This window comes from Notolepis coatsorum, assembly GCF_963971535.1.
Source record: "Notolepis coatsorum genome assembly, chromosome: 10".
NCBI lineage: Eukaryota > Metazoa > Chordata > Actinopteri > Aulopiformes > Paralepididae > Notolepis > Notolepis coatsorum.
In genome coordinates this window covers 125,616,437-125,634,703 of record NC_140174.1, presented here as the reverse complement: position 1 = coordinate 125,634,703, position 18,267 = coordinate 125,616,437, and the positions used below count along the sequence as shown (strand labels likewise).

Sequence of the window (18,267 nt, the reverse complement as noted above, 5' to 3'; positions counted from 1 at the left end):
ACCAGCAGGGCTGAGTCGTCCGCAAACAGGAACAAGTTGCAGTCACAAGCTGACGACATGTCATTTGCATAAATTAGGAATAGTAGCGGTCCTAGTATGCTTCCTTGTGGAACACCACAGCTCACTGTGAGGGGGGGGATAGGGTACCGTTTACTTCCACCATCTGTTCCCTCCCCTCCAGGTAGGATTGTATCCAGCTCACTGATAAACTATCAAAACCAATTGCTTTTAGCTTGTCAATCAGAATGGTGTGATTGACAGTGTCGAAGGCCTTTTGTAGGTCCAGCATGACCATGCCGCAGTATTTGCCCGCGTCCACCTCTTGTTTGATGTGGTCGTTCAAGTAGAGAAGGCATGTGTCAGTGGAGTGGGATGTTCTGAAGCCAGATTGGAATTCGTAGATTAGATTTTTTTCCGCGAGGTACTTTTCGATCTGTTCGTATACTATTTTTTCCATGACTTTCGAGATGGATGTAAGGATAGAAACAGGGCGGTAGTTACCCGGGTCTAATTTGCTGCCCTTTTTGTGCAGGGGTGTTACTCTCGCAATTTTGAAGTCCTTGGGGACGTGTCCCTGTTTTATGGAGAGGTTTATTATGTGTGTGATGACTGGGGTGATGGCTGCTGCTGAGTCTCTGAGGAATTTGGAGGGGATGTTGTCATGGCCAGTGGCCTTGTTTGGTTGGAGGGCGCTCAGTTTTTTGAGTACCTCATCTGTAGTTACCATTTCCAGTTTGAAGTCGTCTTTGTGGACACCTAGGTTCTTGTAGTATGCTACTATGTGTTCTACCCCATACTGCCCTGAGTGGGAGGGTAGTTTGTTTACCAGTGTTGTGGCTATGTTTGTGAAGAAAGTGTTTAAGTAATTGGCTACATCCAGCTTGTCTGTGATGAGCGTGTTGTCCGTCTTTATGTTTATGTTTGAGAACCTGGTTTTAAGTTTTTTACTGCAGCCTAGTTGATTGTTGAGTAATTTCCAAAGTTCACGTGGTTTATTTTTGTTTTCCTCGGTTTTGTCATTGATGAATTTTTTTTTAGCAGTTTTGATCATGGAGTTTACGTCATTTCTTAGTCTGTTTCTTTCTAGTTTGAGTTCAGTCACGTGGTCTCGGAGTTCACTGCTCGTGCTTTTGGTAAGCTTTGACTGGCTTTTACGAAACTCAGAGCATTTTTTGTCTCTGGCTTTCATAGCGGTCAGTATTTCAGTGTGCATCCATGGCTCAGCGCGATTTTTTACCCTGGTGGTTCTTAGGGGGGCCATGTTGTTTAGTATTAATGAAAATTTGGTTTTGAAGCCAAGCCAAGTTTCTTCAACCAGTGTACCATTGAGTTCATCTGACCAGTCCAGACTCTCCAGTTCAAGGTTAAAGGCCTCGCTAGAGTAGGTTTTGAGGTCTCTAGATGTGACTGTTTTGTGACAGCCAGCCTTTAGTTTTAGCTTTTTGCGGGTACAGAATATCATATAATGATCACTTAACCCACATGCTATAACCCCTTTATTGGAGATCTTGGACTTGTCAGAGGTCAGTATGAGGTCAATGGTAGTCTGAGTTGATTCACATATCCTTGTGGGTTGGGTGATTAGTTGGCTGAGGCCGTGCAGATCACAAAACCTATTGAAGGATTTGAAGACGAGTGCATCTTTTTGTTGCATATCCGTGTTCCAATCCGCAATAAGTATTTTTTCCGCATCCTCAGCTCCAGCTAAGCACACATCCAGAGTATCATAAAAGCCAGTTCGATCTGGCGGTCTGTATATTGTGCCGACTAGAACAGATTTTGCCCTTTCAAATAAAATGTCCACCCATACGGTTTCAATTGTCTCATGATGAAGGTCAGTACGGGTAATGAATTTGGTGTCCTTATGTATGTACATACAAACACCACCTCCATACTGGTTTCTGTCATTACGGACTATAGTATAGTTCTCTAATTCTATTTCAGGGTCTGTTACAGATGGATCAAGTTTAGTTTCAGTAAAGCATATTAAGTCTACCTTACCGCTCATAAACAGGTTTCTTATTTCGTCCAGCTTATGCTTAATGCTGTTTACATTAAGGTGAAAAACGTGTAGTCCGTTTTTATTTGCTGTGGTATTGATGTCTTCAAGTTCCAGGTAATTGTCTTCTGGTGCTGCTGTGGGGGAGGGAGAGGGGGGGTCCTTTGTCCTGTGTCTTCTCTGGCGGCAACCCTTTGTCCTCCTGGGCTGGTAAACGTAGCCAGCCTGGCTAGGTTGGCTAATTTATCAGGCGATTTGTCCGTGGGGTTGCCGGTTGGGGGGGCTTTGTTGTCGTGGGTGGGAAGGAGGGAGGGGGGGGTCGGGTCCCGCGCCGTGCTGGTACAACAAAGGACTCGGTCCAGAGTCCTTTGTTCCTGGATGTTTTCGCCGTTAGCTCCGCTGGCTAGCCGGCGTTGAGATGTTTAAATCCCGCGTCGAGAGGGTCATCATGGTTTCGACCCTCGGTTCACCTCCTCTTGTCTCTGCCTCACGTGTGCTCGTCTGCTGCGGCGTCATTTGGGAAGAGTTGCCGTCCGCGCAGTGGATGTAGCCACAGGTCGAGTTGTTGATGTTGTTGTTGGTCGCGATGGAAACCTCCCTCGCTTCTTGCGCTGCCAGACCAAGTCTTCTCGCCTGAGTTCTGGTCAAGACCGGGCCTGGGTTTATATGAATGTCTCCCGAGAGTAGCAGGATAAGGGACAAAAAGGTCTTTCGGTCCATTCTGCCATTCGGGGGTCTGTTCTTTCTTTCAGGATTGGCCGTTAATGTTGCGTGAACGGTCGCTGTCCCCACGGCCAGGTGCTTATACTCCGTGCCGTTTTGGAAATAAAAGTCGCTGTGTACCTCCTTTTCTATTTTTGCTCTTCTCTCCTCTTCTGTCTGGTTGTGCTTCATCGTTGAGTAGAGGTACGAATCCGTTATCCAAAACATAACGAGGAGAAAATGTGCGCAAAATCTCTTTTGCTTGCTGTATTGACGAGGGCTCCGGGAGCTCAGGAATTTGCGACCGCTCATGGCTGTGTCCTGTCCTCTGAGGATGGACAGATAATGTTGATATTCAAATATAAAAAAGTTTCGAGAGGAGTGGAAGTTTGAAGACGGACTACAATATGATGCAGGGATGGTGAGTTGAAACAGTGTGTGTGTGTGTGTCCCGACCCCACTTCTATGTTTCAATAAATTATTTGCATTTAAAACTATTAACGCCGACTCATTCCTTCAGTCCACTCAATTATGCTAATATTCCTTATGTTGTTTATGATATTAACTGAAAATAGCATACGAGAGTATTATATAGTAATAATAACACATGGCGATATACTAAGCTATTTATAATTTTTGGCTGGTAAAAAATCTGCCCGTCAAAAAGTTAAGTTTGTTCCCTGTTCCCACCCCTAGTAGAGTCCATACACCCAACACCAAATCCCATAATTCCTTACACGTGACGTAACGTGTCTGGCTGTGTGACGTCAACTTGTCAGCATGAAAATGACAGCCAAACATGGCACTGCAACTAAATAACACAAATACAATAGGCACATTTGTGACTGTTACAAATATAACACGTTTTATACTTGTGCTACAAAACGATCAACCTCTGTAGCACCAGTGCTATGTGCAAAAAAAGTTAACGTACAGCCCTGCTCTACAGGAGGGGACAGAGCAGGCTGTTCTTCCTGAGGAGACTCAGGTCCTTCAATGTGTGCAATAGACTGCTGCAGTCATTTGACCAGTCTGTAGTGGCCAGCGTCCTCTTCTATGCTGTGGCATGCTGGGGAGGCTACATCAACTCAAGGGACACCAACAAGCTCAACAAGCTGGTGAGGAAGGCTAGCTCCGTGGTGAGAGTCGAGCTACCTAGACTAGAGGTGATGGCAGAGAGGGGGATGAGAAGGAAGCTGGCTGCCATCATGGAGAACCCCTACCACCCCCTCTACGACGAGCTAGTCAAGATAAGAAGCTCGTTCAGCCACAGACTCATACCCCTCCGACACTCAACTAACCGCCTCGGACAGTCCTTCATACCAGCGGCCATCAGGCTCCACAACAGTGGGCAGCGACTAGCGACCTCCAGGCTCCACAACAGGGGGCAGCGACTGCTGCCAGACATTGACCTGGGACTAATAGGAACCCAAGGAGGACAATTTACACTACCTTAGGCATACTGCACCCTATGTGGATACTGTGATACTGTGAATAATGTATATTCAGTGGATACTGTGATACTGTGAATAATGTATATTTCAGTAGATAGTAAATTATAACACTACCTTAGGCATACTGCACCTTATGTGACACTGTGAATACTGTGAATATATTTTTCAGCTAGTTCGATAGTAAATTATATTGACCTATTTGTTTACACTGCTTGTGTTGTTTTTACTACCTGTACCCCCCCCCCCTCCCTTCCCCCACGCTGCTATGATGCCTGAATTTCCCCAAGGGAATCAATAAAGGAATATCTTATCTTATCTTATATCTGCAGAGCCGCAGAGCTCCAATAGTGTATCTGCAGAGCCGCAGAGCTCCAATAGTATATCTGCAGAGCCGCAGACATCTCATTAGCATAACTCCTCCCCTAACGGTATACACATGGGTATCATTAGCATAACCCATCCCCTGACACTATATAAAACAAAGATTGCATAGCATAACCCCTCCCCTCTAACACTATATAAAAATATATGGTACATTAGCATAACCCCTCCCCTAACACTATATAAGAAATACATCTCATTAGCATAACCCCTCTCCTAACACTATATAAAAACTAGAGTACATTAGCATAACACCTCTCCTAACACTATATAAAACTAAAGCATGTTAACCCCTCTCCTAACACTATATAAAACTAAAGCACGTTAACACCTCTCCTAACACTATATAAAAACTAGAGCCCGTTAACACCTCTCCTAACACTATATAAAAACGAAAGCACGTTAGCGTAACACCTCTCCTAACACTATATAAAAACGAAAGCACGTTAGCGTAACACCTCTCCTAACACTATATAAAACTAAAGCACGTTAGCGTAACACCTCTCCTAACACTATATAAAACTAAAGCACGTTAGCGTAACACCTCTCCTAACACTATATAAAACTAAAGCACGTTAGCGTAACACCTCTCCTAACACTATATAAAACTAAAGCACGTTAGCGTAACACCTCTCCTAACACTATATAAAACTAAAGCACGTTAGCGTAACACCTCTCCTAACACTATATAAAACTAAAGCACGTTAGCGTAACACCTCTCCTAACACTATATAAAACTAAAGCACGTTAGCGTAACACCTCTCCTAACACTATATAAAACTAAAGCACGTTAGCGTAACACCTCTCCTAACACTATATAAAACTAAAGCACGTTAGCGTAACACCTCTCCTAACACTATATAAAACTAAAGCACGTTAGCGTAACACCTCTCCTAACACTATATAAAACTAAAGCATGTTAGCGTAACACCTCTCCTAACACTATATAAAACTAAAGCACGTTAGCGTAACACCTCTCCTAACCTACACTCCCAGAGTAGCAAAGAAAAGTGTCATTTATACTCAGACGCGAAAGTGGTGATGTTGCTACACCGAGGCGAGCCTAGAGCTCCAGTGAGCTAACAGAGCTCCAGAGAGCCCACAGAGCTCCAGTGAGCTAACAGAGCTCCAGTGAGCTAACAGAGCTCCAGAGAGCCCACAGAGCTCCAGTGAGCTAACAGAGCTCCAGAGAGCTAACAGAGCTCCAGAGAGCCCACAGAGCTCCAGTGAGCTAACAGAGCTCCAGAGAGCTAACAGAGCTCCAGAGAGCCTACAGAGCTCCAGAGAGCTAATAGGAGCTCCAGAGAGCCCACAGAGCTCCAGAGTCTACAGAGCTCCAGAGAGCTAACAGAGCTCCAGTGAGCTAACAGAGCTCCAGTGAGCTAACAGAGCTCCAGTGAGCTAACAGAGCTCCATGAGCTAACAGAGCTCCAGTGAGCTAACAGAGCTCCAGTGAGCTAACAGAGCTCCAGAGAGCCCACAGAGAGTCTACAGAGCTCCAGAGAGCCCAGAGCTCCAGTGAGCTAACAGAGCTCCAGAGAGCTAACAGAGCTCCAGTGAGCTAACAGAGAGTCTACAGAGCTCCACAGTCTACAGAGCTCCAGTGAGCTAACAGAGAGTCTACAGAGCTCCACAGTCTACAGAGCTCCAGTGAGCTAACAGAGAGTCTACAGAGCTCCACAGTCTACAGAGCTCCAGAGAGCATACAGAGCTCCACAGAGCTCCACAGAGCTCCACAGTCTACAGAGCATACAGAGCTCCAGAGAGCCTACAGAACTCCAGAGAGCCTACAGAGCTCCAGAGAGTCTACAGAGCTCCAGAGAGTCTACAGAGCTCCAGAGAGCCTACAGAGAGCCTACAGAGCTCCAGAGAGTCTACAGAGCTCCAGAGAGTCTACAGAGCTCCAGAGAGCCTACAGAGCTCCAGAGAGTCTACAGAGCTCCAGAGAGTCTACAGAGCTCCAGAGAGTCTACAGAGCTCCAGAGAGCCTACAGAGAGCCTACAGAGCTCCAGAGAGTCTACAGAGCTCCAGAGAGTCTACAGAGCTCCAGAGAGCCTACAGAACTCCAGAGAGCCTACAGAGCTCCAGAGAGTCTACAGAGCTCCAGAGAGTCTACAGAGCTCCAGAGAGTCTACAGAGCTCCAGAGAGCCTACAGAACTCCAGAGAGTCTACAGAGCTCCAGAGAGTCTACAGAGCTCCAGAGAGCCTACAGAGAGCCTACAGAGCTCCAGAGCGCCTACAGAACTCCAGAGAGCCTACAGAGCTCCAGAGAGTCTACACTGCAGGGGTTCTCAACCTTTCTGCTGCCAAGGCACCCCTGTGTTCAATAAAATATTCCAGGGCACCCCTACATACGATAAAGACTTTTTCGGTCCTGTCTTTTTTGCTACAATGATGATACAATGATTCTTTATTTGCCATGCTGTCGTTGAGATGTTTTGTTGTTTGTTTGTCTTTGTTGCTTGTTGGTGAATCTGCAAATATGAATTGCCCCACGCGGGATCAATAAAGTTGTCTGAATCTGATGACAAAAGTGCTTGCTTTCAAAATAATGTTTATTTAAGAAAAAACTGAAAATCATGTATTTTTTTTTTAATACAGAAAAGGATCACTAAAGTGCTATCTGTTGCAGCTGCACTGTTCTCCATAAAAATAGCATATTTGGATAAGTTTGACAATTTCTCAAAAACAGAAAATCATGTATTTTTTTTAAATACAGAAAAGGATCACCAAGTTACCATTTCTCAAAAAATATAAAAAAATAAGCACTCGTTCACTCAGTGGACATTTCTAGCTCAATGCGAGGTCCGCTGCTGCTGGCTAATAATACGGTCAATACGTGGGGAGATCTTTGACAAGGCAACACGCATGTCATCATCAAGGCTCAACTTGGCCCTATATTTTGTTTTCAGAGCTGTCATGGATGAAAAGCCAGCTTCACACAGATATGATGAGATTTCAATGAGTTCTTCCAAGAGTTTGGATGGAGATGTGTCAGGAAGCTTTGTCTCAATGTTGTCTGTAAAGTCTTTTTTTATCCAGAGTGACTTAATGATTCAGATTTTTAGAAATGGTCAAACTTATCCAAATATGGTATTTTCATGGAAAACAGTGCAGCTGCATCAGATAGCACTTTAGGGATAATTTTCTGTAATCCAAAAAATAATTTGGATTCACTATAAAGTGCCTGTTCACTATAAAGTGCCACGTTTTGATATATTGAGCTTTAAACTTTAAGTACATTTTTTGGAACACGCAACCTAAAACACCTTCCTCTCCCAAACCGTTCCTGCAATTGTTTTATGTTGCATGATGATCATGGATACATTTATTATGTATTGTATTTTTTATGTTAATATCAACATAATCTGTCTGTCCACCCTCAGTACATTTACTATCAATATAATATAGTAGTCTGACTTCATCATATCTTTTCAAACGCACACACATAGAGGGAGAATGCCCCCCCCCCCCCCCCCCCCCTCCTTCCAAGTCCCCACCCTGCTGTTCTCTGTCGCTCTGAACAGGGCTTGTTGTTAGCTTATGCTAAAGGCACATTAATTCCGGTCTTAAACACAACGTGGCCACAAAGGAATGGCAAGGATTGCAAAGCATGTTATATGCATTTGACCCGTTGCGGAATAAAACAGCAGGGATTTGTTTTGGGTCGCAAAAACACTATCCTTGCTGTGTTTCAATGTCCGCGTTCCAGATCCAGAGTACGCTACTACTGCTGAGCTGAGAGACGCTAAGCTCACTGCTCAGCCTGCTGTGTTGAGATGCATCCTTATTGGCTGTGTGCTGTAGAGCGGATATGAGTCACGACACCACGGAGTTTCAAAATAAGAGTATCATAATGACCTAAATGTTGCTAGCTTTCGGAGCCTAGTTATTTAGCTGGAGCTGCGCGTGGGCAGAAATGAGACCCGCTATAGGATTTTCAAAATAAGACTGTTGTCATTCTAAATTTTTAAAGAACATTGCCAGGCATCTCGCGGAACCCCTGGCAGCTCTCCGCGGAACCCCTGTGTGCCGGGGAACCCCTGTTGAGAACCGCTGGTCTACAGAGCCTCCAGAGAGCCTACAGAGCTCCAGAGTCTACAGAGCTCCAGAGAGCCTACAGAGCTCCAGAGTCTACAGAGCTCCAGAGAGCCTACAGAGCTCCAGAGTCTACAGAGCTCCAGAGAGTCTACAGAGCTCCACAGAGCCTACAGAGCTCCAGAGAGTCTACAGAGCTCCAGAGTCTACAGAGCTCCAGAGAGCCTACAGAGCTCCAGAGTCTACAGAGCTCCAGAGAGCCTACAGAGCTCCAGAGTCTACAGAGCTCCAGAGAGTCTACAGAGCTCCACAGAGCCTACAGAGCTCCAGAGAGCCTACAGAGCTCCAGAGAGCCTACAGAGCTCCAGAGAGCCTACAGAGCTCCAGAGTCTACAGAGCTCCAGAGAGCCTACAGAGCTCCAGAGTCTACAGAGCTCCAGAGAGTCTACAGAGCTCCAGAGAGCCTACAGAGCTCCAGAGTCTACAGAGCTCCAGAGAGCCTACAGAGCTCCAGAGAGCCTACAGAGCTCCAGAGTCTACAGAGCTCCACAGAGCCTACAGAGCTCCAGAGAGCCTACAGAGCTCCAGCCTACAGAGCTCCAGAGCCCACAGAGCTCCAGTGAGCTAACAGAGCTCCAGTGAGCTAACAGAGCTCCAGAGAGCTAACAGAGCTCCAGAGAGCTAACAGAGCTCCAGAGAGCTAACAGAGAGTCTACAGAGCTCCAGTGAGCTAACAGAGCTCCAGTGAGCTAACAGAGCTCCAGAGAGCTAACAGAGCTCCAGAGAGCTAACAGAGCTCCAGAGAGCTAACAGAGAGTCTACAGAGCTCCAGTGAGCTAACAGAGCTCCAGAGAGCTAACAGAGCTCCAGAGAGCTAACAGAGAGCTAACAGAGCTCCAGTGAGCTAACAGAGCTCCAGAGAGCTAACAGAGCTCCAGAGAGCTAACAGAGAGCTAACAGAGCTCCAGTGAGCTAACAGAGAGTCTACAGAGCTCCAGAGAGCTAACAGAGCTCCACAGAGTCTACAGAGCTCCACAGAGCCTACAGAGCTCCAGAGCCCACAGAGCTCCAGAGAGTCTACAGAGCTCCACAGAGTCTACAGAGCTCCAGAGAGCCTACAGAGCTCCAGAGTCTACAGAGCTCCACAGAGTCTACAGAGCTCCAGAGAGTCTACAGAGCTCCAGAGAGTCTACAGAGCTCCACAGAGTCTACAGAGCTCCACAGAGTCTACAGAGCTCCAGAGTCTACAGAGCTCCAGAGAGTCTACAGAGCTCCACAGAGCCTACAGAGCTCCACAGAGCCTACAGAGCTCCAGAGAGCCTACAGAGCTCCAGCCTACAGAGCTCCAGAGTCTACAGAGCTCCAGAGAGCTAACAGAGCTCCAGAGAGCTAACAGAGAGTCTACAGAGCTCCAGTGAGCTAACAGAGTCTACAGAGCTCCAGAGAGCTAACAGAGAGTCTACAGAGCTCCAGAGAGCTAACAGAGAGTCTACAGAGCTCCAGTGAGCTAACAGAGCTCCACAGAGTCTACAGAGCTCCACAGAGCTCCAGGGTCTACAGAGCTCCAGAGAGCCTACAGAGCTCCAGAGAGCTAACAGAGCTCCACAGAGTCTACAGAGCTCCACAGAGCTCCAGGGTCTACAGAGCTCCAGAGAGCCTACAGAGCTCCACAGAGCCTACAGAGCTCCAGAGAGTCTACAGAGCTCCACAGAGTCTACAGAGCTCCAGAGAGTCTACAGAGCTCCAGAGAGTCTACAGAGCTCCACAGAGTCTACAGAGCTCCAGAGTCTACAGAGCTCCAGAGAGCCTACAGAGCTCCAGTGAGCTAACAGAGCTCCAGTCTACAGAGCTCCACAGAGTCTAGAGAGCTCCACAGAGTCTACAGAGCTCCAGCCTACAAGCTCCAGAGAGCCTACAGAGCTCCAGTGAGCTAACAGAGCTCCAGAGAGCTAACAGAGCTCCAGAGAGCCCACAGAGCTCCAGAGAGCTAACAGAGCTCCAGAGAGTCTACAGAGCTCCAGAGAGTCTACAGAGTTCCAGCCTACAAGCTCCAGAGAGCCTACAGAGAGCCTACAGAGCTCCACAGAGCCTACAGAGCTCCAGAGAGCCTACAGAGAGCCTACAGAGCTCCAGAGAGCCTACAGAGCTCCACAGAGTCTACAGAGCTCCAGAGAGCCTACAGAGCTCCAGAGTCTACAGAGCTCCAGAGAGCCTACAGAGCTCCAGAGTCTACAGAGCTCCACAGAGTCTACAGAGCTCCAGAGAGTCTACAGAGCTCCAGAGTCTACAGAGCTCCACAGAGCCTACAGAGCTCCAGAGAGCCTACAGAGCTCCAGAGAGTCTACAGAGCTCCAGAGAGTCTACAGAGCTCCAGAGAGTCTACAGAGCTCCAGTCTACAGAGCTCCAGAGAGTCTACAGAGCTCCAGAGAGTCTACAGAGCTCCAGAGTCTACAGAGCTCCAGTCTACAGAGCTCCAGAGTCTACAGAGCTCCACAGAGTCTACAGAGCTCCAGAGAGTCTACAGAGCTCCAGTCTACAGAGCTCCAGAGAGCCTACAGAGAGCCTACAGAGCTCCACAGAGCCTACAGAGCTCCAGAGTCTACAGAGCTCCAGAGAGCCTACAGAGCTCCAGAGAGCCTACAGAGAGCCTACAGAGCTCCAGAGAGCCTACAGAGCTCCAGAGAGTCTACAGAGCTCCAGAGTCTACAGAGCTCCAGTCTACAGAGCTCCAGAGTCTACAGAGCTCCACAGAGTCTACAGAGCTCCAGAGAGTCTACAGAGCTCCAGTCTACAGAGCTCCAGAGAGCCTACAGAGAGCCTACAGAGCTCCACAGAGCCTACAGAGCTCCAGAGTCTACAGAGCTCCAGAGAGCCTACAGAGCTCCAGAGAGCCTACAGAGAGTCTACAGAGCTCCAGAGAGCCTACAGAACTCCAGAGAGCCTACAGAGCTCCAGAGAGCCTACAGAGAGCCTACAGAGCTCCAGAGAGCCTACAGAGCTCCAGAGAGCCTACAGAGAGCCTACAGAGCTCCACAGAGCCTACAGAGCTCCAGAGTCTACAGAGCTCCAGAGAGCCTACAGAGCTCCAGAGAGTCTACAGAGCTCCAGAGAGTCTACAGAGCTCCAGAGAGTCTACAGAGCTCCAGAGTCTACAGAGCTCCAGAGTCTACAGAGCTCCACAGAGCCTACAGAGCTCCAGAGAGTCTACAGAGCTCCACAGAGTCTACAGAGCTCCAGAGTCTACAGAGCTCCAGAGTCTACAGAGCTACAGAGAGCCTACAGAGCTCCAGAGAGTCTACAGAGCTCCAGAGAGTCTACAGAGCTCTAGAGTCTACAGAGCTCCAGTCTAGAGAGCTCCACAGAGTCTACAGAGCTCCAGAGTCTACAGAGCTCCAGAGAGCCTACAGAGAGCCTACAGAGCTCCAGAGAGCCTACAGAGCTCCAGAGTCTACAGAGCTCCAGAGAGTCTACAGAGCTCCAGAGAGCCTACAGAGCTCCAGAGAGCCTACAGAGCTCCAGAGTCTACAGAGCTCCAGAGAGCCTACAGAGCTCCAGAGAGCCTACAGAGCTCCAGAGTCTACAGAGCTCCAGAGAGCCTACAGAGCTCCAGAGTCTACAGAGCTCCAGAGAGCCTACAGAGCTCCAGAGTCTACAGAGCTCCAGAGAGCCTACAGAGCTCCAGAGTCTACAGAGCTCCAGAGAGCCTACAGAGCTCCAGAGTCTACAGAGCTCCAGAGAGCCTACAGAGCTCCAGAGTCTACAGAGCTCCAGAGCCTACAGAGCTCCAGAGAGTCTACAGAGCTCCAGAGCCTACAGAGCTCCAGAGAGTCTACAGAGCTCCAGAGAGCCTACAGAGCTCCAGAGAGCCTACAGAGCTCCAGAGTCTACAGAGCTCCAGAGAGCCTACAGAGCTCCAGAGTCTACAGAGCTCCACAGAGCCTACAGAGCTCCAGAGAGCCTACAGAGCTCCAGAGAGTCTACAGAGCTCCAGAGAGTCTACAGAGCTCCAGAGAGCTTACAGAGCTCCAGAGAGCCTACAGAGCTCCAGGCCTAAAAAAAAATTGTTTGGTTCCGGTTGCCGACCGACCCTGCCGATTTAGGTGTGACCAAATTTTACGAGTTACATTTTTTTTTTTTTTTATAACAATAAAGTTTCATAAAAATCGTAGTCAAACCTTTAGTATTATGGATATTAAACATGCTGGCAGAGTACATGCATCCATGTTGTCGTGAACATTTTAATTAAATAAAGAAATTCCCTATAAAAAAATTATAAATTCCCTACCTACCCATGGCCTTAACTGACGACCAACAGGAACCAAACAATTTTTTGTTATGCCCCAGAGAGCCCACAGAGCTCCAGAGAGCATACAGAGCTCCACAGAGTCTACAGAGCCAGGTATATGCATGGTAACACTTACCCAGGTATATACAGGTGAATACATTGGTAACACTTACCCAGGTGAATACATGGTAACACTTAGCCAGGTATATACAGGTGAATACATGGTAACACTTACCCAGGTATATACAGGTGAATACATGGTAACACTTGTAAGGAGATTCATTAATATTCCCCTGAAGGATTAGATTCCGACATCCAGCTCTCTGGAATGTGGCTGAATGTGGCTGTGGGGTCCAGTGACAAGCCAGGCACCCAGGCCATGCACCCAGAAATACTCTGACCTGATGACCTGTGTGACCTAATGTGCATGCATGGCTCTATCGGGCCTCCGGCCACAGGCCAGTGAGAGGAGCAAACAAGATTCATCCTTAGACTACCATATACGACCAAGCCTGTCTGATCATCCATTATTAACCAGTGGCTCTCTAAATTTGGAACTCCCACATAGGATAAAAGCCATGGTTGTGTCATCATTATAGAGCCTTGCAGCCCCCATGGAGGGCTGTGGTCTCCAGGACTGTTCCTCGTTCTCCGTGTGTTCCTGTCAATAAAGACCATCGATTGACTTCACCTTTGTTTCCTGAATCTCTGTCCAGCTGGCTCATACATATCAATCCAGTCTTAATAACTATCACACTGACCCAGGTGAATACATGGTAACACTTAGCCAGGTATATACAGGTGAATATATGGTAACACTTAGCCAGGTATATACAGGTGAATACATGGTAACACTTACCCAGGTATATACAGGTGAATACATGGTAACACTTAGCCAGGTATATACAGGTGAATACATGGTAACACTTACCCAGGTATATACAGGTGAATACATGGTAACACTTAGCCAGGTATATACAGGTGAATACATGGTAACACTTACCCAGGTATATACAGGTGAATACTAGGGATGCACCGAAAATTCGGCCACCGAAAATTATCGGCCGAAAATGGTTAAAAAGGCTCTTTCGGCCGAAAGGGTTTTAGCACCGAAAATATATCACTGAATGTCAAAGAAGAGGGTTACGTAACGTTCATAACCTAAAGTGTTTTTGTGATGACGTAATAAAAACGTGTAACGTGAGTGTAATGTAAACTCTGCGAGCAACGCATCCAATAAATGCATCTTTAACATGCTTTATATTCTCGCCATTACTATATGCCTGTCGCAGTTAAAACCTTTTGAACTAACGTTAGCGTTAAGCTAGCTAACGCTTCCATTCCTCTTTGACCCGTCTCTCGTAAGCTACGTCATCCCCCGCTAAGTCATAGGAGATGTAGTAAATACAACAGTCCTGTGTGTGTGTCTTTATGCAGATCGTTATGCAGTTTTAAAGCACCTTGGCTTTGTTCTGAATGCACTTTGTTGTAGTTATTCTACAGAGAAAAGAAAATGCACTTGACTTTAATGCACATTTTGTTGTATGCAAAGAGAAAATGTTTAAATTGTACAATCTTTCAGCAGTCAGTCTGGAATTAATGTATGCATTCAAAAGTACTGAATAAATGTTTTATGGGCCCATAATAGTGATATTATTTAAGTTAAGTTTTGCCATAATCATGTATTTTGCCATAATCAGGTAGCTAAAAAAAAAAGATACATTATATATATATTTATATTAATCATTTTCGGCCTTTCGGCATTCGGTTTTCGGCCAACTGTTTCCTATTTTCGGTATCGGTTTCGGCCAAGAATTTCCCATTCGGTGCATCCCTAGTGAATACATGGCAACACTTACCCAGGTGAATACATGGTAACACTTACCCAGGTATATGCATGGCAGATGATTCTCCTGGGCTATTTCTTGTGCTCTGAGATGTTTCTTCACAGTGACTGGATAGTACGTTCCTCCTTTGACAGTTGCATCGTTTGCGACAATGACACATTCCACCCTGTAAGAAAGGCAGACGAGATTAGTCAAGGAACAGAATGCCATTTATGGTTAATTGTGGGGGTTAACAGGGTGGGAGTCCAAGCTCGTTCATGTGTACAATTTTAAGTTGAATGGGATTCATAAAGAGTATTTATTTGTGTATATTTTAGGTATTTGCGTATTCTCCACACAGGTTTATAAATGAGACCCCAGGTAACGCTCCACAGTCCTTGTATGTGTTTGGTAGGAGTTGTCCCCCTGTTTTCGCTATGTAGTCGTAAAATGGGAAAGCTGGAGCAGGTGCAATAGTTTAGTGATTTCTCTGGCCTGATAATGTGTATAGAGCCGTCTGTGAGCTCATTTATAATGGGAAGATATTAGAACTTACCCTGGAACCATTAGAACTTACCCTGAAACTATTAGAACTTACCCTTACCCTGGTCTCTAACTACACACCCTCAAGACCCCTATGTTCTGCATCTTCTGGCCGCCTCAGACCTACTCCTATCCAAGCTCCGGAAGGGTCATCAAAGAGAAGCCACCTATTCTCAGTCCTTGCCCCACAATGGTGGAATGAACTACCCACCCCAGTTAGGACAGCCGAATCCCGTCCAATCTTTCGACGTCGACTAAAGACGCACTTCTTCAACCATTATCTGAAATAATGAAAGAAAAAAAAAAGAAAAAAATATACATCTAACCCTAACTAACCGTACTGTCATGCACTTGTCCTAATAAACTAAGCTATACTGTAACATGCAACACTTTGATGAACATTGTTACTCAGCTGATAGAGTTGTACCCTTCCTGATGACTTGTCGTACAGAACTTGTAAGTCGCTTTGGATAAAAGCGTCAGCTAAATGACTAAATGTACATGTAAATGTACCCTGAAACTATTAGAACTTACCCTGAAACTATTAGAACTTACCCTGAAACTATTAGAACTTACCCTGCAACCATTAGAACTTACCCTGACACCATTAGAACTTACCCTGAAACTATTAGAACTTACCCTGAAACTATTAGAACTTACCCTGAAACTATTAACCAATAGTAGACCAATCTCGGTCACTCTCTTTGTCTGTAGACCAAATTCGGTCACGCCCCATTTTGCGCGACATCCAGGCTTTTTTTACTGTCAGCGTTTGGAAATTTCATGTCGACAGCTAGGTGAAGTGAAATTATACTTATTTTAGAATATATATGTCAAATTTCATGAGTATTCATCTATATTTAGTCATCTAAAGACTATTATATATGAACGCATGTACCAGTAAAAAGTGGGAATCTCTAGAATGTGTTTTGGGCGACGGTGTTTACAAGTGTGGGTAGCCTCTCTAATTAACTTACACAACACTTTGTTGTCAGTAGATGGCAGCATTGGTTTAAAAGATGAAAATGTTATGACTACAAAATGACTACAAATCCCAAGACATTTATCACCTAGTTCACAGGTCAGCACCGGATTAAGAAAATGTGATCTGAACAGCGTTAAACTATTAATGCGACCTGAATATAGTGACCGAGAATGGTCACCTAATTATCTTAACAAAAGTGCATCATTAGCATTATGTTTGTTGTCTAAAGGGGAACATAATTGTACAATTTAAAATTTTAATGTTATCCGCATATAAAGGACAAATAAAACATCGTTAATTTGTAAGAAACCTCAATGAAAACGGTGCAGGTTAAGTTATATTCGCTATTGTTATGAAAATGTGATCGAATCCTATAAAAATGCGGACGCATTTGGTCACCGTGACGTTAGAACTTACCCTGAAACTATTAGAACTTACCCTGAAACTATTAGAACTTACCCTGAAACTATTAGACCTTACCCTGAAACTATTAGAACTTACACTGAAACTATTAGAACTTACCCTGAAACTATTAGACCTTACCCTGAAACTATTGGAACTTACCCTGACACTATTAGAACTTACCCTGAAACTATTAGAACTTACCCTGAAACCATTAGAACTTACCCTGAAACTATTAGAACTTACCCTGAAACTATTAGACCAGGGGTGGCCAACCAGTCAGAGACTAAGAACCACAAAAATTACTGTGGTACCACAAAGAGCCACACCATATACCAGCGTTTCTCAACTTTTTTTTCAGTCACGGCACCCTTCATGCGTTTATAGGTCTCACCCTCTGGCCTCTGAAGTTGCTAATGTCTTTTTTATTTGGGCCTCACCGGGTTAAAAGTACCCTGTGAGACCCACGGTTGCAAAATTACAAAATCACTTTTAGCCATTTAAAAAAATAATGTACGAACCAAACCAGTGTCATTGCCAGCAGCCTGGGTAACCTGTCTCCCCTAGTCAAGCCCTTTGTTAAAAACCTGAGCGTGCTCTTTGACCCCGAGTTTTCCTTCAATAGGCAGGTAAACTCGGTGGTGAAGGGGTGCTTTTTCCAGCTCCGGTCCATAGCCAAGATCAGACCTGGAAAGAGTAATTCACGCCTTCATATCCTCACGCTTAGACTACTGTAACTCCCTGTACCTGGGGCTAAATAAATCCACCATAGCCCGTCTACAACTCCCCCAAAACGCTGCCGCTAGACTGCTCACAGGTACCCGGAAGAGAGCTCACATCACCCCTGTACTTGCCTCCCTCCACTGGCTCCCGGTGCGCTTTAGAATAGACTTCAAGGTCCTCTTATTGGTTTATAAAGCCCTAAATGGTAAAGCCCCTGCTTACCTAGCAGACCTCCTCACCCCCTATACCAACGCCAGGGCCCTCAGATCGGCTGATAAGGGTCTCCTAACCACTCGTAGGTCTAACTTCAAGTCTAGGGGGGGACGTGCTTTTGCGGTCGCAGCCCCTGACCTCTGGAACAGCGTCCCCATGTCCATTAAATCTGCCCCCTCCATCGAGTCTTTTAAATCAAAACTCAAAACCCACCTATATCGCCTGGCCTTCCCTGACTCACTTTGACTCTTGCCGTACTTGTTGACGTGTTGTTCTGTTTTTCCTTTGTCTATCCGTTGATTTTATATTATTTTTCTGTTTATTTTATACTTTTCTTTGTACTTAGCTTAGCTATGTGAAGCACTTTGGTTGACAAGCGTCATGTTTAAACGTGCTGTACAAATAAATTTGATTGATTGATTGATTGATTGAAAAAATGTTAAAGGGGAACTATTTTACTATTTCTTTCACTATTTGGGCACTTTTACACAATTCCTGTGAGTCTATGGAACACCTAGGTTTTTTTCAAAAAAAAAATGCATTGTTTTGTATTTCTAATCAAGTATTCAAAAACCGCATTTTTCTACCTCAAGATCTTAAGCCGTTTTGAGGCTGGGCTCCAACCACTGTGTGGCCTGGTGCCAACTGCCACATCAACTGCCACATTATTATGCAGCTCAGAAATCTCTGACATCACAGATATGCACATTTTC

General features: G+C 45.7%; 1 protein-coding gene across 1 annotated transcript in view; it reads right to left on the bottom strand.

The window, feature by feature from the left end:
* Positions 1-18,267, bottom strand: part of mccc2 (methylcrotonyl-CoA carboxylase subunit 2) — a 125,915-nt gene that overhangs the window by 73,680 nt on the left and 33,968 nt on the right. Inside the window, exon 5 of the mRNA XM_084322833.1 lies at positions 14,748-14,875. Within this exon, the coding sequence (XP_084178959.1) occupies positions 14,748-14,875 (128 nt within the window). The remainder of the gene's footprint in view (positions 1-14,747; positions 14,876-18,267) is intronic.